Source organism: Cricetulus griseus, chromosome 4, assembly GCF_003668045.3.
Source record: "Cricetulus griseus strain 17A/GY chromosome 4, alternate assembly CriGri-PICRH-1.0, whole genome shotgun sequence".
In the NCBI taxonomy this organism is placed as follows: Eukaryota; Metazoa; Chordata; class Mammalia; order Rodentia; family Cricetidae; genus Cricetulus; species Cricetulus griseus.
In genome coordinates, this window is record NC_048597.1 from 102,008,256 (window position 1) to 102,032,495 (window position 24,240).

General features: G+C 48.4%; 1 protein-coding gene across 1 annotated transcript; it reads left to right on the top strand.

The window, feature by feature from the left end:
- The first annotated feature begins 1,091 nt into the window (after positions 1 to 1,091).
- Positions 1,092 to 19,567, top strand: Ppp1cc (protein phosphatase 1 catalytic subunit gamma). The gene is made up of 8 exons (XM_027414061.2): positions 1,092 to 1,368; positions 12,267 to 12,398; positions 13,110 to 13,340; positions 16,146 to 16,250; positions 16,968 to 17,191; positions 17,385 to 17,519; positions 18,353 to 18,413; positions 19,271 to 19,567. The coding sequence occupies exons 1-8, from the start codon at positions 1,314 to 1,316 to the stop codon at positions 19,339 to 19,341; spliced, it is 1,014 nt and encodes a 337-aa protein (XP_027269862.1). The 5' UTR covers positions 1,092 to 1,313; the 3' UTR covers positions 19,342 to 19,567.
- Positions 19,568 to 24,240: the final 4,673 nt, after the last annotated feature.

Consider the following 24,240-nt stretch of genomic DNA (forward strand, 5'->3'; position numbering starts at 1 on the left):
TGCATTTTCAGATCCAGTTAGCCTGAGAGGCAGCACAGTTGGGGGCTCCCTGGAGAAGGGTGCCCTCGGGGAGGCGATGAAACCAGAGGCAAGCAGCAGTAGAATGTGCTGAAGCCCGGGGCGCACAGCAGCCTCTAACTCGCTTTCCTCCGCAAATTCCCATCTTATCTGCTGCCGTGCGCTCATTCAATCCAGCTCAGGCTAAATCCAGGGGAGAACATCACGGTTATTATATAACTTTCTGAGTTCAAGAAAGATAATCTAAAGATAGGTGACACCTTACAAAAGTCTCCCAACCTCTCCCTAAAATGTAAAACTGCAGAAGTGCACGCAAGAGGTACACAGTTACTGAATTATGCACTACTCACAATGGACTAACGTTTCTTTTATCTGGGGGAGGCTTTCTTTTTTTCAAATACTGGATCTTAGATACTTTATTGCAGTATTACGAAATCTTGGCAGTGCTGGGGATTGAACCCAGGGTCTCACACATACTAGACAAGCGTTCATACCACAGAGTCATACATACAGCTCTTCTTGCTCACCAATATGAGCCGGCATATTTGAATCCTCGACCCTCCAACTTCCTTCTCCTAAAGATCCTCCATGGACATCTCCAACCCAGATTGGTTCCGAGGGGTGGGTGACTGACTCCCTGGTGAGCTCCCACCCCGCCGAGTCTGCAGACATCTGCCCCAAATCAGCAGCACCGGGAGGAGATCTTAACTCTAGCAACGAGCAGCCGCCGGACAATACCCGTCTTTAACTCGCGCGCGCGCCAACTTTGCAACTTCACTCTCCCGCGGGGGGTGGGGTGGGGGTGGGGGTGGGGGCGGGGGGGTGGAGGGTGGGGGTGGGGGTCTATTCCCCGCCCCACCCTCCACTCCCGTCCCCCACCCCCACCCCCCGCCCGTTTGGCGGAAGGATCCCGCGCGCGGATGGGTGTCTCACCGTCTCTGCCAGGCCCCGCCCCTGAAGCGCGAAGGCCGCCCCCTCCCGCAGCGGCCCCGCCCTCCCGCGCCCTATGGGCCTGAAGTCCCGGCCGCCGCTGCACTCCCCGCGCGCGCATCCGTGCGCCGCCCGAGGCTGGCCTGACGAGTCGGCGGCCATTTTGTTCTTCTCGTGGTTCCAGTGGCGAGAGGAGGAGGAAGCCGGGAGCGGGGCGGCTGGGGGGGGGACCCGCCGCGGCTGCTGCTGCCACCGCCGCCGCCACCACCGCTCGTGGGGCTCGTGGCGTGAGGAAGGAGGACGTGTGAGGCCCGGGCGCGAGCCGGCGGCGGCGCCGCTGCGGGAGGGTCGGCGGCAGGACGGCGATGGCGGATATCGATAAACTCAACATCGACAGCATCATCCAACGGCTGCTGGAAGGTGAGCGGCGCGCGGGCGGGCGGGCGGGCGGGGCCGGTGGGACCAGGCCCGGTGGGGACCGGTCCTCGGAAGCCGCTTGGATCTGGGGCGCGCACACAGCGCCTCCGGGTCTAGGGACAGACCCCTTGTTTTTATTACTGCCTCTCCTGCCCTTGCTCTCACATTGTGATAAATCTGGAGTCCAAGGACCCAGTGTGACTTGGCGGGGCGACGTCCCGGGGCGACGAGAGCCCCGTCCCTTGCATCCCCCCCCCCCAAAAAAAAGCCATCCTCCCTCCGGCGCTCTTTCCCCTTGAACGTGCATCCGCACACGGGCCGAGCCGCGACCGGGGTGACAGTGTCTGTGGCTCTCTGCTCATCAGATTGTTGTCCCGAGGAGAGGGGCGCGCTGCTGCATTCAGCGAGCGCCCTGCCAGGTAGGTGCTGTTATCTTGGAAGAAACTTAAAAGACCTCGCCTGACCAAGGGCGAGTCCCGCTTCAAACCCCTGGTAGCCAAGGTCTAGACACGACCTGCCTGCCCTCTTCCACTGTTCACCCTGTGGGAGCGCAGGGCATGCGTGCCTAGTGGCTAAGGGAAGGTTAAAAATCTTTTCTTTTGTCCGACTTATGACGGGGTGGGTGGGGGGCGCTGCAGTGGGTTCCTAGTTGGTGAGAGATTAATATGACATAGGGACTCCCCACAATTCCCGACCTAATGCTGATTGGGTTCTTGACAATGTTATTAACTAGCTGGCTTTTGCTGCTTTTGCCTAAAATACTGTTGGCGTGTAAGAAACATGCCGTGAGTGGTGGTGGTGAACAGCTGCAGAGTCATTGAAAGAAAAGTAAAAAGTGTCTTTTTAATCTGTGCATTTTCTCCCCTAATACTTTATTTTATTGCTTTGTTTAGATCGGGTCTTTTTTGTTTTTGGCTTTGTTGAGACAGGGTCTCTGCAGTCCTGGCTGTCCTGGAGCTCGATGTGTGTAGATCAGGCTAGCCTCAAACTCTCAGATCCCTCTGCCTCCCCTTCCTGAGTGCTGGGGATTAAAGGCTTTTATCATCATTTCCCCTAGATAAAGTCCCACAGAGCCAGAACTGGCCTTGAACTCCTGATCCTTGTGCCTCCTCCCAAGTACTAGAAGTTATAAGCCACCAAGCCTGGGTTATGAAGTCCTGAGGATTGAACCCAAGGCTTCTTCCTACACGCTGAGTAAGCATTCCATCACCTGGGCTGCATCCCCAGCTCAGATTTCGTTGTGTTTTTTTTTTTTTTTTTTTTTTATGTTTAACACTATGCTGAAAAAGTTTTAGCAGTAAACTTGGCTCATCTTTTGTTTTTAAATTTATTTTTCACATGGGATGTGTGTGAGTGCACCCAGGCCACAGCACCCGGGATTAGAGGACAATTGGGTGTGTGTAGTTTGTTCTTATCTTTGTGTAGGCTTGCTTCATCAGCTTTCCTTTCTCCCCCTTTAAAAATTTTTGTTTTTAGATTTTATGTTTTAAGCTTTGTCTTCATATGTATGTGTTTACCACATGCATGCCTATAACCAAGGAGGTTAGAAAGGGGCATTGGGTCCTCTGGGGCTGGAGTTAGATGGTTGTGAGCCACTATCTGTGCTGGGAGCGTAGCCAGGGTTATCCCCAAGAGCAGCAAGTGCTCTTGGCTGCTGAACCATCACCTCAGCCCCCCCTTCTTTTTTCTTTTTTTTTTATGGGGGGAACAGGTTTGAAGACAGCTTTTTTCTACATAGATCAGGCTGGCCTTGAACTCAGCTCTGGGATTAAAGGTGTGTGCCACCATTGATGGGCCCCTATAGTTTCTTGAATGTTACTTTTTAAATTTTGAGACTGAGTGTCACTACCAAGCAAAGGCTAACCTGAGATTTACAGAGATCTGCCTGCCTCTGCCTCCTATAAGTGTTGGAATTGGAGACTTTACCACCATGTCCAGGCTGGTTTTTTATTTTCTTTTGAACTTAATAGAGTAGGATACTATATTTAAATGCTTTGAGAATAAGCTAGTTGCACAGTATATGTTTCTTCTTATTTCTGTATGTGAACTTAACAAAACCACAGCCTTCTGTTGAGGATGTGTGTGCTTCTCCATTAGAGAATGTGGTGTTGTGCTCTCTCTACTTTGTGTACCATCTTTAGGGCCGTCATCTCTGAACACTGGGAGTGAGATTTAAGTAATTCATAGACTCTAGAGATGGCTCAGCTGATAATTAGTGGCTCTGCCCTTAACCACGAAGACCTGATTTGATCCTCAGGACCCACAAGAACTTGAGAGGAGAACCAGACTCTCGCCTGCTTCCCTCCCTCCCCAAACGCTCCCAGCAAGTGTGTACTTGCACACCTCTACATAGTAAAATGAAATTCAGGGTTTAATTCCAAAAGGTGGAGATAAGATTTGTCACTTGATGAGGCATTTTTTCCAATTGATAATTGATTCTTTTGTAGTTGGGCACCTTACTGCCCCAACACTCTGGAGCCTGGGACACGGAAATGCAGACATTCTAGGCCAGGCTGTGTTGGATAGCAATATCTGTCTCACAGTTGGAACCCTTCCTCAAGAACTCCCAAACTTAAGAGCTATGAACGAGCTGAGAAAGGGCTTTGCAAGCGAGGGCTGTATGAACGAGATGGGACAGGGTCTTTAATAATGAGGTGTGGCCATGTGGCACACTCCTTCATCCCAGAGCGGTGAGCTGGGAGGCCAACCTGGTCTACACACCAAATTCCATGCCAGCCAGCTATCCATAGTGAGACCCTGTCTCAAAAAATCAAGGGCTGGAGAGATGGTTAAGAGCATGTTATTCTTCCAGAGGATCCAAGCTCAATTACCAGCACATGGGGCAGCTCAGTGCCTGCTATTCCAGCTCTAGAAGATGAGACACCTGGCCCCCCGATACATACATGTCATACATACATACATGTCGTAACTTGTACAGACAGATGATTAAAGATAAATTTTAACCTGGACATGGTGACACATTTTTAATCTCAGTACTGGGAAGCAGAAGCAGGTGGAACACTTTCAAATCCAGCCTGGTTTACAGAATAAATTCCATCCAGGCCACCCAAGGCTAAATAGTGACATGGTATAAACCTGTAGTCCCAGGCACTTAGGTGGAATCAGGAGGTCAAGGCTAGCTTGGACCACAGAGACCTTGTCTGACAAAACAAATAATGGGAAATTGGGGTTGGATGGTAAACACTAGTGCTTTGCAGCACTCTAACTGCAGTAGCTTTCTCCTGAGCCCCGTCCCTGTGTGGTCAGCTACTCTGATGGAAGGTCTGTTACTCTATAGCACATTCTGGTGTTAGCACGTTGCCAGCTCTATGTTCAAGCAGAACAGATTTAAATAGGAAATAGGCTAGCTGGGTTTGGCCTGGCCTCCTGCTCTGTTGTATTGGTTAAAGGGGGAGTGCGTGGAATTGGGGCACTTTCTTCGTGAAACCTCTAGCATTTTTCTTGAGTACTAAGTGTTTGTAATTGCTTCACATCTTGAGTGGGCAAGAAGTGTGTTTCTTAGCCAGGCCATGGCCATGGTGGTGCACACCTTTAATCCCAGCACTTGGGAGGCAGAGGCAGACCGTGAGTTAGAGGCCAGCCTGGTCTCCACAGTGAGTTCCAGGACAGCCAAGACTGTTACACAGAGAAACCCTGTCATGAAAAACCCATTTTTTAAAAAGTATGTTTTTGTAAAGGAAGGTCAGGAGAAGTGGCTGCGTTAATACAGAGTGCTTGCCAATTCTCATCTTTCTGAAGACAGTCTGAAGTCCTAAAAGTCTCCAAATCTGTGTGTGGCTATTCAGTGCTCCTGTTCTGTAGGTTCAGAAGCCTGTAGTTAAGGTCCTATAGGAAAGATAAGTGAGGACCATGGGCTTGGCTGTATTGAAGCAGATCTTAAAACTGAGCAGAGTCCACAGCAAGATAATTCTAACAGGGACTTCCTGTGCTTCCCAGCATGGACAGGTGTGTCCCCCCCATCCCTCACCTGGAAGGCAGAGCAGGACTCCCTCCCTTCCCTCATGATCTGCAGGTACTTTGGGGCCTTTTTTAAAAACCCACTTTGGCAAGGATGACTCCCAGAGTCTGACTGCCCCTTTGCTTGGGGGACGTGGGGTAGCAGGGCAATCCTAGGCTTTAATTGATTAATGCTGGGGCTGCTGGTATACTTCTCAGTCTAAAAATATGAGGGAGAAAGGCCCAGGTGGGGACTGCCTTGGAGCTACAGAAACCCCACAGAGGCCCCTTAAAGAAAGCAGATCCTTTTTTTTTTTTCTCTTGGTTTTTCGAGACAGGGTTTCTCTGTGTAGCTTTGGAGCCTATCCTGGCACTCGCTCTGGAGACCAGGCTGGCCTTGAACTCACAGAGATCCGCCTGCCTTTGCCTCCTGAGGGCTGGGATTAAAGGCGTGCGCCACCAACGCCTGGCTTGGAAGGAATTTTTGTCTTCATCTTGAGGTCATAACTGTGTGTCAGGAGGGTGGAGGCAAGATATGCCTTCATAGGTTCTGTGGATGTTTCCCCCTCCATTTTTGAAGGGTGTGAGTAATTTTAGGGCTTACCCAAGAGCCCTAAAGAGAAATTCATAGGATCAGATGGGCAAGGTACTGATGCCCAATTATGTTCAGCTGTGGATAGGTTCAACCTTTTTCTTTCAAGACATATTCTAATGCTGCCTTTCCACTCCCTTTGTAGTTGAGAATGACCTTGGACTCTTTGACCCTCCTGCCTCCCACCTGAAGGATGACTTTGCAGAGGTGATGGCCCAATACCTGGTTTAGGCTAAATACGCTGTTTTCAGTGTGTTGCTTTGTGTTTGGCATAGAAAACAAGAGGCATCCTTGAAATTTTTGGCTAGAGCTGCTGCTGCTGCTGCTTCTTTCTTCTTCAGGGTTTCTCTGGGTAACAGCTCTGACTGTACTGGAACTCACTTCGGAGACCAGACTGGCCTCAAACTCACTGAGATCTGTCTGCCTGCCTCTGCCTCTCAAGTGCTAAGAGCTTTTTTAGGCATATCCCAATTGCCCACATTCAGGAAGCCAGAGTTAAAGTGTACATGGTGGCAGCAGCCAGCTGGCAGGGGTGGTGTGCAACAGTGAGGTGGGAAGAGGTACTTCCCTTTGGTAGTTGGGAGGAAAAGAGGGTTCTTGGGAAGTTTCTATAGCTTGTATGTTTTGTAGAAAATAACTTGTTGTTCATGAGAAAGTGTACAGTGTTGCAAACATTTACTAAGTTTATTTGGTTTGAGATCCTTTTTGTTTTGTTTTTTGATACAGGGTTTCTCTGTATTAATAGCCCTGGCTGTGTGGAACTCTCTCTGTAGACCAGGCTGGCCTCAATCTTTTTCTAACAATTTTTAAAATACTATGAAAGTAACAGGTTTTTGTTTTGTTTTGGCTTCGTTTTGGGACAGTGTCTCAGTGGCTATGGAGCCTGTCCTGGAAGTGACTGTGTAGACCAGGCTAGCCTTGAACTCATAGAGATCCACCAGCCTCTGCCTCCCCAAGTGTTGGGGCTACAGGTGTGTGCCGCCACCACCCAGCTAAAGTAACTTGTTTGTTTGTTTGTTTGTTTGTTTGTTTGTTTGTTTTAAAAACAGGGTCTCATTATGTATGTAGGTCAGGCTGGCCTTGGACTCACAGAGATCTGCCTGACCCTGCCTCCCCAGTGCCGGGACTAAAGTTGCTGGTGTGCTTGGCTGACTGCTGCTTTAGGGTCCCGTTTTGGCACAAGACAGCAAGGGCTGCTGACTCCTTCTTTGTGTGCTGCTGCTTTTTGTTCCAGATCTCATTGTGATTCATGTAGGGTTTTTGTCCTGTTCTTTTAATTGAGATGGAGATTCCTGTGTCCTAGGCGGGCCTAGACACTTCTGTGTAGATGAAAATGACCTTGAGCTTTAGATTCTCTTGGTACCAGGCCCAGTTTTATGCAGGGGTGGACCCAGAACTTGGTACACAATGGGCAAGTTTCCACCAGCCGCATGGAGAGGGCTTTTCTAGCCCCCATTACTCAATGTCCTCATCTTCCTCTGGTAATGCTGTCTCCTTTGCTTGTTGCTAGGCTGTTGTTACTGCTGTCTAGAGAGATGCTAGGGCTGCAAATAATCCTCATTAGCACCCTGACTGATCTTGGGGTTTATCAGCTCCTGGTTGGCTTTCTGTTGTCAGTGGGGTTTTTGGTGAAACTTCAGTGATGTTATGATGTTTGGGTAACTAGTTTCTACAGAACAATCTTTGCTGTTAGCTACCAGTTTGCCTAAATGTCCCCTTCTTGCAGGACAGATGTCTCACTGAGAGTGGCAAGCAAACCCAACCGTAGTGAAGCGCTGGGAAGGAGTCATTCTGCTTGACGACATTGAGAGCTAAAGCAGATCTTACTGATTTGGCAGCTTTTAGAACATACCCAGTGCTTACTGGGAATGCCTGGCAAAGCCCATTAAAAGAGTGTAGTCCTGTGCTCTCTTTGCTTTTCTGGATAGAGTTTCTCTGTGTAAACCATGCTGGCCTTGTACTCTGCTTGCTCTTGCCTCCCAAGTGCTGGGAGTGTGTTGATTTGAATGTTTTAAGTCAGCAGGAAAGATGGGTGCAAACTTCCTCCTACATCAGGGGATCCCAGTGAGCAGGTAAGTCAACCAGACTGACAGTTGGGACTGGTTGACAACCAGGTGTTGCCAGTAATTCAGAAAGTGCAGCAGGCTCTTGGCGCAGGGAGCAACTTCTCTATTGAAGAGAAGTCTGGGCAGTCCTGGAGGGTGAGCAGCTGTTGCCAGCTGTGGAAGATGCTGTGGCAGTGGATGCGTTTATAGCTTTCCCTTAAGCTGCTTAGATGGAGTTAAGCTCTGGGGCCATGTGTAATGTGCACCAGTTTTCAGATAGAAATAAATCTAAGAGATGCATCTGATCTTCTTATCAGAAGAAACAATACTCAGCTCCTGCCTCATTCTGGGGGAAAATGGAAAAGCAGCCAGGTGGGTAGAGGGGGTGAGGCTACAGGAGGTTATGAATTTCAAGATTAGCCTGGGCTACATGGTAAGATCCTGTGTCAAGAATAACAGCTGGTTGTGGTGGTTTATATACCTTTAATTCCAGCATTGCCGAGGCGAAGGCAGACAGATCTCTGAGTTCAAGATTGGACAGGGCTACATAGTAAGACCTTGTCTCAAAAATCTTTTTTTCTTTTTTTTTTTTTTCTTCTCGAGACAGGGTTTCTCTGTGGCTTTGGAGGCTGTCCTGGAACTAGCTCTTGTAGACCAGGCTGGTCTCGAACTCACAGAGATTCACCTGCCTCTGCCTCCCAAGTGCTGGGATTAAAGGCGTGCGCCACCAACGCCTGGCCCTTTCTTTCTTTCTTTCTTTCTTTCTTTCTTTCTTTCTTTTCTTTTTTAATTCTATTTTTTTAAGGTTTTATTTATTATGTATACAACATTCTGCTTCCATGTATATCTGCACACCAGAAGAGGGCACCAGATCTCATAATGGATGGTTGTGAGCCACCATGTGGTTTCTGGGAATTGAACTCAGGACCTCTGGAAGAACCATCTTTCCAGCCTCCCTCCCCCCCATCTTTTTTTTTTTTTTATAATTAATTAAAAGAGCTCACAAAGTATGTACAGGTGGAAGCTTTCACCCAAGGAGTATGAGTAGCCTTTGCCTTTGTCCAGTAGAAGGCTGACAAAGCAAGCCTGTCTGTACCAGGAGCAGCCAGATAGCGAGGCTCTCATCAAAGACACAAGATCATTCACAAGTGTGGAGCTCCACTGAAGAAAATTCCTGTTGACACCAGAAGCTTCCAGGAGTTCCCTCCTAACCAGAAATAAGTCTCCTGCAGGGCAGCCTGCCCATGTTTCTGGCCAGGAAGGCAGAGATCCCACCATCTCTTCCTGGAGTCCTCTTGTCTTGTGGATCTGGTGGCAAAGGAAAGCTTTTATTGCTTGACTGCTATTCCTGCCCTCTCCCAAAGGCTTAAGCAGGGCTGCTTCATCTCTCAGAATTGTCATGCCTGAGGTACATGCTCAGCCTAAACTATACAACATAGAGGGTACTGGTGAGAGATGGCTCAGTGGGTAAAAGTGTAAGCCTCGAGACCTGAGGTAAATCCTTGGAAACCCACCCTACAAAAGGGTGGAAGGAGAGAACCAACTCCACAAATTTGTCCTGAACTACACTCGCCCTCAAACCTCCCCCATAATAAAATTTAGGGGGGTGTGCTGGGGAAGATGGCTCAGTCTGTAAAAATTGCTGTAGAAACAAGATTGGAGTTTGGCTCCACCAGAATCTACTTTTTAAGGTTTCTGTTACCCCAGTACTTGGGGCAGCAGATACAGGATCCCTGAGTCTCCAGTATAGCCAAAAGTGAGGTAGAGAATAGAGAAGGAAGGACGCCAAAGGGTATCAGTCAACTCCCATCCCACACGTTTCTGTCTTTCAGTCCAGTTATATTGGGGGCCGGGGAAAGCTGCACACAGGGGCCCACTCCCACCTGGCTCCCTGTCCCTTCTCCCCCCCCCCCCCCATGCTTATTTTTCACTGAAAAATGAATGTTGCTCTGCACACCATTCCATTCCTGATCAGCTTGTTCCTTCAGAGAAGCGGGGGTGTATGGCAGGGCGGGCTGAAGGCCAGCTTCCCCAAGGCTCTGTTTTTCAAACATGGGCACAGCCTTGAGTGGACACCACTCTACATAGCAGACCTCTTTCAGGACTATCTGCTCTACTGCAGACTCAAAAGCTACATAAGCCTTAGACTTTATTGTTAGCTATCAGGCCAAATGATTTTATGATTTGAAGTCTGCAATTGAATAAAATGTAAGCTAGTGAGATCATTCAAGTTTAGGGTTTGGCTGCGAAGACACTGGCTCATAGTGGACAGGTGTAGCCTTAAATGGGCTGCTTAGCCTGGTGCTGAGGGACTCCCAAGTGCCTGCTTCATCAGTCTTCTGTACCAAACAGCAGAGATAGATTCCCACACACTGAGCCTTCAGGCCCCTGTGCCAACCAGATGTGCAGCAAGCAGGGCCTATGGCAGCCGTTCATGAAGCAGCCACTTCAGAACTGGAGAGTTCAGATCCTTGGCAGTTGGAGCTGTTTCTTCAGTCTACATGATTGTCTGAGTGCTTGTAACTAGAGCCCACACAGATGTCTCCACTGCTGTCACACTTGCCTCCTGAGGCCTGGGCTGTGGCCAGACCTTACAGGGGTGGGCTCATGAGTCACCATGATTGGGGCTGGGCTGAGCATTGTGGAGGCTCGATTCTCGTGTGCAAGTTCACAGTGTACACACCAAAGTATACATAAGGAGCTTGTGGCATATTTTAGATATGGATGCCAGAGGATAGCCTCATTCATTCAAGGGGTTTGTGCTGCCAACCCCCCACCCCCACCCCCACCCCACCCCAAGGATTTCTCACTGACTGGCTCACCAAGTAAATTAGGTGTCTGGTTGGCTGCCCAGTCCCAGAGATCTGCATGTTTCTACCTCTGCAGCACTGGAATTGTGGATATGGGCCATCAGGCCTGGCTTTTTTCTGTGAATTCTAGGGCTCAAACCTAAGTCTTCAGGCAGCTTTTTACTGACTGGGCCATCTTTCTCCTAGCTTCTAGAGCATTTTTTTTTTAATTATTTTGTGTGTATGGTTTTGCCTGCGTGTGTTTGTGTAAGTGCTTGTCTAGTGTTCTCCAGAGGCCAGAAGAAGATGTTGGATCCCCTAGAACCGGAATTACAGACAGTTAAATACTATGTGGGTGTTGGGAGTTGAACCTAGGTTCTCTGCAAGATCAGCCAGTGCTTTTAACCAGTGAGCTTTCTGCAGCCCCCACTATGGCATTCTAAAATGAAATTCGGACAACACTCAGACCTCATAAATTAGAAACCATGGAATTGCACTTGGTCCTGAAAAGGCAATGTTGGGGAAATGATTCTGGACATTTCTAACAGTTAAATCAAGCTGTTTCGAGGACAGACATGACATGACAGTGTGACCTTTCCCATTGCAAATTTGAGTTCATTGTGAAGAGGGGCCTGGAAGTAGAAGACACTGTCCTCGTCTGTTGGCACAGTAGGACTCTGTTCAGGGGGTGACGCTGATGCATCCATTCCAGGCCCAGCCAGAGTGACCTTCAGACTCCTGTAAAGGAACCTGACTTGTCTTTAAGTATGCAACTGCCATCTTCAGATTCCAGTTGATCATGTGATCATACAGGCCAGCCAGAAAGCTGATTCATTGGCCAACTCCTATCTAACAGGTGTTTAACATTAACACCACTCCCTTCTCATTAACATTTTTGTGGGGTTTTTGGTTTTTTGTTTGTTTTGAGACAGGGTTTCTCTGTGTAGTCCTTGCTGTTCTAGAACTCACTCTGTAGACCAGGCTGCCCCTGAACTTTAGATCCTCTTGCTTCTGCCTCCAAAGTGCTGGTACTGAAGCATGCCCTACCAAGCCTGACCTTGTTTGTTTGTTTGTTTGTTTGTTTGTTTGTTTGTTTGTTTGTTTAATGTGTGTGGACCTGTGCATTGAAGTGCAGGTGCCAGCCAAGGCCAGAGGTTTCTGTGGTCCTGCAGATATGGAGTTAAGTTATGTGCTGCCCGTCATGGGTGAAGGGACTGGAACTCAGGTCCTTTGCAAGAACAGTAGGGGCTCTTGACTATTGAGGAATGAACATTTCCCTTTTTTTTTTTTTTAATTTTATTTTGTCTTTATTTGTTTGTTTGTTTTTCAAGACAGGATTTCTCTGGCTTTGGAGGCTGTCCTGAAACTAACTCTTGTAGACTAGGCTAGTCTTGAACTCACAGAGATCCTGCTGCCTCTGCCTCCTGAGTGCTGGGATTAAAGGCATGCGTCACCACCGCCTGGCAGAAATGAACATTTCCATGTGAATCTGTGTCCTCACTGCCTTTCTCTCCACAGTGAGGGGGTCCAAGCCAGGCAAGAATGTCCAGCTACAGGAGAACGAAATCCGAGGACTCTGCTTGAAGTCTCGGGAGATCTTCCTCAGTCAGCCTATCCTTCTGGAACTTGAAGCACCACTCAAGATATGTGGTGAGTGTGGCACTGAGTGCCTCCGTCACTCAGCTGACCCTCAGTTAGGGCACCTTGGTGACCCTTTATGTTGAGTGAGGTTGGAGCTGTTGAGGAAGTGTTTCCAGCTATTGAGTTTTAAAGTTGTTCTCTGATGGGTACTGCAGCGGGGTTGTGGGGGTAGCCTGGTCTAGTTTGGCTCACTGCTGTATGGAGCAGGTACAGGCCATGGTCTAAAGCTGAGCAGTCTGGGTGGTATGGGTTGCATCTCTGACTCTGGGTAAACCGTGTGTGTTAGGAGTGAAGCTCTTTGGTTTGGCAGCAGTTACAGATGGCGGCTGGTGTGCTGTTAGTGTTGTGAGGGGGCCGGCTCCCTCACTGGACATTGACAAAGGATGTGCTGACATAGGACCCTGACGCTGAGCAGAGGTCTCATGGTGATCTGAGAGGGAAGGAACCACAGTACTTGGCAGGAAGCAAGCTGACACAAGATACTTTCTACCACAAAATAAATTAATTATAGTTGTACCTGTGGTAGGCTGTGGACATGTGCATTTGCCTAACATGGTTAGTTGAACTAAATAGGCTGCAAGATTGGGAATTGGTGTTGGCTTTAAACTTACTAGAGGCTATCTATTGTCACGTGCGATGTATGTTTAAGGGGTGTCTTGCCAAGGTTTTGTCAGTGAACTGAAGGCTCTACAGATGGCAACACTGAGTTCTCATCTCCAGGTGACATCCATGGGCAGTACTATGATTTGCTCCGGCTATTTGAATACGGTGGCTTCCCGCCAGAAAGCAACTATTTGTTTCTTGGGGACTATGTGGACAGGGGCAAGCAGTCACTGGAGACAATCTGCCTCTTGCTGGCCTACAAAATCAAGTATCCGGAGAACTTTTTCCTTCTCAGAGGGAACCATGAGTGTGCCAGCATCAATAGAATCTACGGATTTTACGATGAATGTAAGTACAAGGGGCGGGGCTTGAAGGTGCTGTGCCAGCAAAGCTGGACCACTTGCTGGGCTGGTGAGAGTGGAGCTGCTGCACGTGTGCTGCGCCTCATCCTAGTCTGAGGGAGTGCTGCCTGGACTCGGGTGCTGATGGGATTGGATGGAAAGAGCCACTAATGTCTAGGTGGCTCACAGGACTTTGTTGTTAGTGCCGCTCTGAAAGCCTGTCCAAATGGCCCCGCTCTTCGTGGCTTCCCTTAGATTGGTCCATGGAGTGTCTGTTGAAAACCTGTGAATGCAAGCTGGGCCACAGCTGCAGTTGTCCAGTCTGTTGCTGGTTTGCTGTGCTAGAGGGCGCTGTGTGAAAGTGGGATCTTGCAATGAAATCATTTGTTTCTGGAATGTATGTTGCATTCTTTTAGCACAGCTGTGGTTAGGGAAGAGGCATTAACTTTTTCTGAAATACGCTTAATGAAGAAAGAAATGCTTTAAAAACAACATTTTGGAAGTTCAAGGCCACCCTGGTCTACAAAGCTCCACAGAGAAACACTGTCTCAAAAAACCAAAAAGAAAACCCTACATTTTGGGGTCCTGGAGAGATGGCTCAGTAGTTAAGAGCACTGTTTGCTCTTCCAGAAGACCCAGGTTCAATTCCCAGCACCCACATGGCAGCTCACAGCTATCTGTAACTCCAGTTCCATGGATCCAACACCCTCACACAGGCGTCCCTGCAGGTGAAACACCAATGCACATAAAATAGAGATAAATGGGTCGTTTTTATAAAACCGATTTTGATTTTAAATTGTTTGTGTGTTTGATGTGGAGGGGTGCAGGAATGGAGGTCAGAGTTTGTGGAGTTGACTCTCTGTACCTTTACTTGGGTTCTAGGGATCAACTTGGGCTGCCAGGCTTGCACACTGAGCATTTTACTTCCAGCCATTGCACACCGCCCCCATTTTATTTTAAAATAGTTTTTGTGAGTTTTCTGGCCCATTTTGGGCTATCTCACTTTACTTTGAGTTTTTCTGAAATGGATTGAGTAGCCCATGCTAGCCTCAGCCTTGTGGCTCCTGCTCCAGCTTCCTGGGTATGGGAGCTTCACATGACCACCCCACACAGCTCTGGATTGTCCAATGAGGCTGCACTTTGAATTGATCATTTACAAAAGTGATGCTTCCAAAGCCTTAAAGAATTGTTGTGGGAAAAAGAACTGGTTTGGTGGAGGGTTTGGGTTGTTTCACATAAACAAAATGTCAGGAGTTTTGAGCTGTTGGCTGCACTATCCTTGGTCTGTTTCTGCCATGGGGGTTTGGGCTAGAGTGGCAGGTGTTTAAGGGACTCTGGTGACTTAGCATTGCTCATGTGGCACACACATGCAGCGGTTTGTAGTAAAGTCATGTAGTCTGTAGAGGGTTGGCCATGTGTCCTAGAATGCTGCAGGAAGCCTGGGCACTCAGCATGGGTCTTCTCACCTCAGACACAGAACCTTAATCCAGCCCTCAGCAAAGGCAGTGAGTGACTGCCCAGACGCCAGGTTCAGCCGAGAAAGGAGAACAGGACCAGATGGATTTTGTTTGTTTGTTTGGTTTGGTTTTTCGAGACAGGGTTTCTCTGTATTGCTTTGGAGGCTGTCCTAGAACCCCTTTGTAGACCAGGCTGGCCTCGAACTCACAGAGATCCGCCTGTGCTGGGATTAAAGGTGTGCACCACCAATGCCCAACTCCAGATGGATTTTGAAGTGGGGTCAGGGCCATCTGGCCTCAGTCTGAACATTGATGTTAGTACCTTTAGCCTCTGGTAATTGGAGGTGTTGGCTGTGTTCCTTTAAGTTTCCAGAATTATCCAAGGAATCTGTGTCTCCGGGGAGAGTCCAGGCCTCTACAGGGAGGGAGTGTGGTTTGCCCAGCCTGGAAACATGGATTGGGAAAGCTGTAGTTAGGCCCTGCTGTGACTCCAAGGAGTGAGTCTAGACCTTTAGATGTCCCTGTGTCCCATTAAAAAAGGTAGAGTCTGTGACCTTAGCCAATTAAGAGAATTTGATAGTTGCTAAGACTTGTGAATGGGGTTTTTAATCATATCTCCCCCCCCCCCATTTTTCAAGACAGGGTTTCTCTGTGGCTTTGGAGGCTGTCCTGGAACTAGCTCTTGTAGACCAGGCTGGTCTCGAACTCACAGAGATCTGCCTGCCTCTGCCTCCCGAGTGCTGGGACTAAAGGCGTGCGCCACCACCACCCAGCTTTTCTTTTCTTTTTTTGGGGGGGGGTAATTCAAAACATAATTATCACACAGAATGGTGCTTAAGGGGGACCCCCTGACATTTGTGGAGGGGGCATAACCCTGTAGCCTTGATTCTCTGGGGTGGTGGGTAAGTGAGAACTAACTGATAGGATTGAACATCCCTGTGCCCACGCTAAGCTAGCTGCATGCCCAGAGTCCCTGGACCTCCTGAAGTAGGGGTTTTGGTTCTGTCTGGTTGTCTGGTTGCAGCGAGTGCCAGAGCTCAAGTCCCTAAAGGAAGAGATGATGGCACTTGAGGATGTGGCGGTAATTGTCTTCAGGATTCCCTGAAGTTCCCTCTAGGTCAAGATTAGACAAAGCAGATGAGGCTTCGAATAGAATGGGTGCTCCCACTAATTGTGGCCGACCTGAGGTGTCCCCTGGCTAGAATAATCCCTGTATGGGAATGTATTATTGTTGCCTCTGGATAAACCAGCTCCAGGTGTCCTGTACCCCAGCCCTCCTGAGGCTGCAAGGCCTCTTAATGCTATAGCATGTTTCAGTTACTTGAACAGTAGGGTGACCATCTGCATTCTTACAGGCAAAAGAAGATACAACATTAAGCTGTGGAAAACGTTCACAGACTGTTTTAACTGCTTACCGATAGCAGCCATCGTGGATGAGAAGATTTTCTGCTGTCATGGAGGTATGTGTAATTTCCACCCCTTCTAAAAGGTAGACTGTTGTGCATGCGCTAGGACTTGTCCATGGGGACATAGCAGCTGTCAGTTGGGTCAAGTGTGAGGGCAGGTTGAAAATAGGTCGTATTTTTAATATAAAATGAACCCTAGTATGTCTGCTCAGCTGTGTGTTTTCTTGGACCTTCTGACTGGGGTTCCTTCCAAAAGTGGTTTTGCTTTGCTTCATGGCTATGCTGTGTGTGAGGTATACAGAAATTGCAAGGCGATGATACTGGAAATTAAGCAGCTATCAAAACCACAGGCTTTATTAAGGCACAGTCTACTCTGTGTCCTCTGTAGATTTGGAGGTTGTGGACAGCAGAGGCTCTGGAGCTGCCTCACAGTTGAACGATGTCCCTGGGCCCAGCCATTGCATGTGGTGACTGATGGTGGCACCTGGTGTGTCCACCTTGCTGCCCTCTGTCGGGAGAGGTGTGGATTCAGGGTACTGAATGTTGACTTCACAGTGCTCTGTGTTGAGGTGACTGTCCCTGTGCCTTGCACACCAGTACAGTAAATTTTGTGCATATTTGGTGGCAGAGTTTTATTGCATTGTTTTGATCAAAACCAAGTAAACAGAAGAGCCACAGGTTTGAGTGCAGCTGTTGGCAGCAGCAGCCTCTGCAGACAGCCTCTTCTAACAATTCTGCTTCTTCAGTGTTCTTTCCTGTCTCCTTGAATAGGTTTATCACCAGATCTTCAATCTATGGAGCAGATTCGGCGAATTATGAGACCAACTGATGTACCAGATCAAGGTCTTCTTTGTGATCTTTTGTGGTCTGACCCCGATAAAGATGTCTTAGGCTGGGGTGAAAATGACAGAGGAGTGTCCTTCACATTTGGTGCAGAAGTGGTTGCAAAATTTCTCCATAAGCATGATTTGGATCTTATATGTAGAGCCCATCAGGTATTGATTTTGAATTTTACATGTACACTTAGAGCATGTGTGTGAGCAGGTTCTCCTTGTTGATTTTGGTGGGTAGGTATGGCTTGCCACACAGTGTGCCTCTGGGGAGAGCGGCAGGAGGCCAAGCTCAGTGGGGAACGAGAGCGGCACAGCTCAGCCTGCAGCCACTCACACTGACACTGTCTTTCCGCAGGTGGTTGAAGATGGGTATGAGTTTTTTGCAAAGAGGCAGTTAGTCACTCTGTTTTCTGCACCCAACTACTGTGGCGAGTTTGACAATGCAGGCGCCATGATGAGTGTGGATGAAACCCTCATGTGCTCCTTCCAGGTGAGACAGTGGCGGCTTTTCATGACTCCAGAGAAACAGCGCTCCCTGTTGTTTCCTGGGTGGACTGTTTTCTTCTCCAGTGACCTGTGTTTGTCCCATGGGAGTCCTTGCAGGCTCTTTCCAAAGGAAGGAAAAATAACAGGACCTTTCCCCAGTGTTGAATTTAGGTGTAGTTGAATTCTTTGAGAAGTGAAAGCAAATGATGTGTTGCATCATCAATTTATAGATAGTGCTTTGGGGTCTGCAGATGGCTTTTTTGGAACAGTCTATGTAGCCCTTGCTGGCCCAGAACTCCATATGTAGACCAGGCTGGCCTCTAACTTAATAGACAGACCTACCTGCCTCTGCCTCCTGAGCGCTGAGGCTAGAGGTGATATGTGCCACCACATGGGGCTCCTTTGCCAGAATATCATCTCCAGTTGTTGGGGTTGGGCTGTTTCTCACATTCAGTGTAGTAGGTCACTCAGCTGTGAATGTCAGTGTAGCCATGGAAGTCCTGAGGCAGCCCAAAGCACACACACCCCACCCCACCCCCAGACTGCAGACTCTGCCTTCCACAGAACTCCCCAAGGTTGTGGGAGCTCTCTAGACTTTATCACTTTACCCAGACAGGAACTTTTTTTTGCCAAGTTGCGTATTCTAGCTGTATATATTCTGGCACATCTCCAGCAAAATGCTCGAGCACTAGTAGCTGGGTCTGTGTGATGTGTAGAAGGGTTTTCTGAGTTTGGGGTAGGGCAGTGTTAGGCAGGAACTTGTGAATGGAAGATGAGGACAAGACTGAGAACCTGCATACATTTCCTAAGGTGCCTGGTATCTTTCCGTCTTCACAGATTTTAAAGCCTGCAGAGAAGAAGAAGCCCAACGCCACGAGACCCGTCACACCGCCAAGGGGTATGATCACAAAGCAAGCAAAGAAATAGATGTCACTTGACACTGCCTGGTTGGGACTTGTAACATAGCGTACATAACCTTCATTTTTAAACTGTAATGTGTGCTGGTCAGCTTGCCCAGGTCGACCTGCCGGGCCCTCCTCCATTTTGGTTACCGCTGGCACTCACTGGTTATAGCAGCGAGTGGAAGCGCGTCATTCTCAAGAAAGCGTTTTTGTTTTTAACCTCTGTTCCCTTTGCAGACAACTCTGATGATGGTGTTAAGCTATACACCTCGGCAGGTTATCCTGTCGAGGGGCAAGTGTACTATTGGTCTTTTTTTAATTTAGTATAAATCATGAATAATGTAAATGCTTGTTTTCTTTAGGATATACAGAAAGCCCTAGGGTGCGTGAGTCTGTACATGTCATTGTCATAAATGCATTCTGTTGATATGAACCACTGTGAACAATTTTTTTAAGTTTGTTTGAAAGGGACTGCTTTTCCTCTTTGTCTTGTTATGTACAAATAGTGTCTGCGGCGACAGCAGCAGGCATGACCTGCTGCCTGCCCTGCCCAGACTGTCTGAAGCACACTCCCTCCCACCGCACACTTAATGACGATTAAAGCCATTCTTTTCAATGTTTGTGATTCCTTCCTAAAGCCAAAGTTTCTGTTGGACTGTATTGGCACGCCCTGGACATGAGGTGGCCAGGGCATTGAGGCTGCGTGCACAGGCCGCCTCCGTGGGGACTCAGAAGCAGGTTTTTATTTTAAATAGCAATAGTGATTTAGTGCTGGGTAAGCTATTAATGATGGAAGTTAATGACACTTTGTACAATTCCCAGATAGTCTATTCACTGAGTAATCTTTTTACAGTTGGATCAGGCCTGAACCCGTCCATTCAGAAAGCTTCAAATTATAGAAACAACACTGTCCTATACGAGTGACCGATAGCGCTTTCTTTGGCTACATTCTTTATTCTGCGGTGATGCTGAGGCTTATAAATCAAAAGGAACTAACTTGCCGTCCACCCGTTTATACAGAACTCACAGTATCTATGACTTTTTTAATCTACGACCTGTTAAAATGAATCTGTTTCCACAGATGCCCGTGTACAATGCCATGTGCTGAGAATGACTTCAGACTTATTAAATGCGAGCTTGTTAACCTGTCCGTGTCTGTCTGTCTGTCTGGTGGCGGCCCCTTGTCTTTCCTTATGCAGGCAGTGGTGGGCGGGGGGGGGGGTTTGCAGTGGTGGGGCCTAGCCCTTTGCTGTGTACCCTGGAAGAGGGAGGAGGGGCTGTCCTGGGGGGCTCTGCCTTTAGTTCCTTAGTCTTGAACTCTACTTTCCTTTCATAGTGGGTCCTTCCATTTCCCACTTCTAGGGGGGTGGTGTGTTAAGCCAGGTGCTGTGCTTGAAGCTGGGTCCCTGTTACTTGGGAACAACCTCTAGCTTCTGACCCTGTGTGTGGTAGTGGGGGGTAGAGAGGACCAGAAATCAGAACTGGCCTGAGTGCTGGCCCCTCGTACTATTCTATACCCCCCCCCCCACACACACACACACTTTGCTGCTTGCTTTGTGGAGCTTGGACCTACTGTTCTATAAACTTCAGTGAGGAAGGGAAGTCAGAGCCATTGGTTAGGTCAAAGGCAGTTCAAGGACATCAGCCTTGGCCTTCTGCCATAGGACCCTGAGCAGAGAAAATAACTTGAAGTTGGCATAGGGTGTGACACACACACTTGACACTCCCCATTTACTGATGTCTTCCCTCTTTATCTGCATGCCCTTGTGACCTAAGAGGGTTATGTTCCTCTAAAGTTTGGGCCCTCCAGCTAGGTGAGTGGTTTCATGGCAGAGCCACTGCCCTGGCTACATGGTGGGTACAGGGCTGCCTGGCCTTCATTGTCCCTTTTGAAGAAGTCCCAGTTGTGAGTGTATGGGTATCCCTGCCGAGTAACTATTCGACAAGCATTTCTGGCACCATCGTGAAACAACACAATGGGAGGTGGCAGTGCCCCTAGATTTTGGAGCTGTGAATTCAAAGGCTCTGTCTGTTGAAACTGGTTTGGACAGAGTTTGCCATATTGCTCTATTCACAATACACCATAGATGTAGAGACCACCAAGAAACCCACACTGTGTAAGGAGGGGAACCTGGGGCCAGGGACAAGTGCTAATCCAGGAAGGAAGGGCTAGTTTTAGACTGTTGGAGGAAGCAGAGCCCCCCTGCAACCCAGGCAACTGAGAGAAGCCAAGGGCAAGCAAGCTCAGTATCATGGGCCCCACAAGGGGCCGAGGCAGGAGAAGCTTGGGGGACTGGAGATCCAGTGTCAAATGGATTGGAAGGAAAGGCAAAGGTGGGGCTCCTGAAGACAGGAAAGGAATGTCTGGAGAATGGAGAGTTTTTAAGAGCTCAGGCCTGGGGGCAGGGGGACACATCTTTGGGAGGCAGAGGCAGGAGACCTCATTGAGTTTGAAGGCCAGCCTGGTCTACAGTGCAAGTTCCAGGACAGCCTCCAAAGCCACAGAGAAACCCTGTCTCAACCCCCTCCCCCCAAAAAAAAAAAATCAAAACAAAAAGCTCAGGACTGGGTTCGCTGTCCCTCAGGTAGGGTACACAGCTGCCTGTGGCTCAGGTTCTAGGCTTCCAATGCCCTCTTCTGGTCTCTGTAGGGCCCTACACACAAAACGCATATACCTACTTTTTTTTTTTTAACTGAAGAAGGTACAAATTGGCATGGAATGCTGGTAGTTCTTTCAGGAAATTGTTTTTTACTGATGGACCAACCAGCTGATGGGCGGGTGACTTGGAGGAACAGAGTTGAGTCCTATGTGTCAGATGTGTGGTCTGTGTACACACCAGCTCAGATTAGTTTCCTGCCCCGGGCTGACAGCAACTACAATATTCCCTGGCAGGATTAACTCAGGAAACTAGTCCTGATTCCACTAAACAAGTACCCAGGCAACATTAACCAGAGTGACAGGAAAGACTCAAGGTCCAAGTCAGTGATGTTGCATTAGGGAAAGTAGACACAAGCCAGTCACTTCCCAGGAGTTCCCAGGAATGGACGGACAGTGTGGGCTGCCACCTCGGCCCAGAGCTGAACTGGGACAAATGTGTCCTGAGTTGCTGTTTTGTGCATGCCTGACTGCAGGTTCCTCTGTCCTCTCAGAAGATCACACCCACAGGCTTGGTGTTTGTATTGACATCTGAGTAATCTCAAATATAGGTGGGTGTTTTCCATTTTTGTCAATTATGTAAAGTACAAAAAGGGTTCAATAAAACCTTACACAACTGGGCATTGGTGGCACACGCACTCGGGAGGCAGAGGCAGCAGGATCTCTGTGAGCTCGAGACCAGCCTGGTCTACAAGAGCTAGTTCCAGGACAGCCTCCAAAGCCACAGAAAAACCCTTTCTTGGAAAAACCAAAAAAACAAAACCTTACACAGTTTTATGATCAAGAAGTCAGAATAGCTGGGGGAGAAACAGGTAAAGTAGTTGTATAACCATGAACCCCAGAACCCCCGTAAGAAAAGGCTGGTGTGGTGGTGTGTGCTTACAGTCCCCACACAAGGGAAGACAGGTCCTGGATGGCCTGGCCTTATAGGTGAGTTTCATGCCAAGGAGAGGCTCTGTCAAAAAAAAAAAAAAAAAAAGGTCATGGTGGCATAAATGAACACCTGAGGAATGACACCCAAGGTAGCTAGCTACAGGATGAGAATGTTTACAAGAACTTAACATATACTAACCCAGATAAGTTCCAGAAGTTTTATCTTGAGCTAAATATCTCAAATATAGGTGGGTATTTTCCATTTAGAGATCTTAGATGGCCATGGCTAGAGAGATGGCTCAGCGATTAAACTATCAGTTACTCACAGCTGTAACCAGTTCCAGGCATCCAGCACCCTCTCCTGGCCTCCACAAGCACCAGGCCTTCAAGCAGGCAAAACACCCATTTACAAAATTTTAAGTATGGCAGTCAGGACAATCCATGTTGGTCTCCTGTTCATTGCTGCATATTATGCCTCCATCTTTACATAGGTTCTTAGGAGCCATACTCAGTCCCCAGGTTTGCAGAGCAAGCCCTTCACCCACTGAGCCACCACCTCCACTTTGAGAAGGTCCATCTGTGTATCCCTGGCTAGTTTGGAGCTCACTATACAGATCAGGCTTGCCTTGGACATATGGTCCTCCTGTCTCTGTACCCCCTCCTGTCCAAGTCTGAAGGCGCGTGACACTGCTCCTGGGACAGGTACTAATTTTAATACTTACTTGGCCAAGATGTAATTGGGAAGCAATTCAAGGTGCCATTTAAGAACACTTGCTCCTTTCTCTTCCAGCCACCCAATTAACACAGTGGCAGATACTGTGTACTCAGTGAGGACCAGCCCACACACCACTTGTTCAGGACTTGGTAATGGAGTAAACCAGTCATTATGTTCTTGGACAACCTGGCGGCTTGGCCTTTCCTGCCATTCTTATTACATATACATGTGGTTGGGACAGTGGGCGGGCTAGAGGGCTCCTCGAGGCCTTGGCAGTGACTTTTCCATCTGCTGATTTTAGCCATCAACCCCTTGGGACTTTGGGGGAGTCAGACACTGAATCTGAACCCCAAGTCACTTACTGCCAAGCATGGATTTCCCTCACTCCCCCTTACAGGACCACATAGCTTCTTTCTGGTGCCAACACTGGAGATTAAGAGAGCTGGAGTTGACAGGCTGGCCATGGACTCCATCTCCCTGGTGGAGGGATTCGCAGACACACAGTGGGGAAGATGCAGGCTCCATGGTCCACAGTGGGTCTATGCAGCTGGGAGCCTGACTTGGTTTGGTGTGAGATCTGCTGGCTGAGTCATGTTTGTGTGTACATGTATGATGTGTAAAGTATATTTCACATGTGCTCTGCTTTTTTTAATCTTTGAAGGACTTTTATGAAGAATTTATCGCCGGGCGGTGGTGGCTCACACCTTTAATCCCAGCACTCGGGAGGCAGAGGCAGGCGGATCTCTGTGAGTTCGAGACCACCCTGGTCTCCAGAGCGAGTGCCAGGATAGACTCCAAAGATAACACAGAGAAACCCTGTCTCAAAAAAAACCAAAAAAAAAAAAAAAAAAAAAAAAAAAAATTTATCATTTCCAAGTATGTATATATGGGGGAGTTGTAGACACATGAGTACAGGTGCCACGGAGCCCAGAGGTGTTGGATCCTCTGGAGCAGGAGTTACAGGTGACTGGGAACTACTTAACATGGATGCTACATCTTCCCATTTTCCCCTCTCTTTATCAGGTGTGGTCTACAGCCAGCAAACTCCTGAGAGACAGTGACTGTGGCAGCTCTGGGCCCTGCGACTTCCTCTCACAAGTTTACCAAAGATGACACGTGAGGCACTGCCCTCAGCTCGCAGCCTCCCTTTGCCTATGCCCAGGGGTTCTTCTTCAGCTAGCAGCACCATGGGGTGTGAGCCCAGCTTCCCTCTCATGGCTATTGAGTGGGAGAATGTGTTTTTCTTTCTCCATCATTTTCCTCTCCATTTTTTGATGTTACAGTCTTTCTGACTTCTTTTAGTAGTTGCCCAGAAATTTTCAAAGTTTTAATTAATTTGTGTGTGCATATACCATAGCATGCGTGTGACAACTTGCAGGAGTCTGGTCTCTCCTTCCATCCACTGTGGGAGTCCCGGGGATCAAACTTGGGTCATTAGGCTTGGCTGCAGGCACCTTTACCTGCTGAGCCATTTCACCAGCCCTTTTTTCCACCATATCCCCAACTGTTTTCCAGGACTACTGTAATTTGACCAGCCAAGGGAGGGGCCTACAGCATCCAGCAATGTCATGAAGTGGGG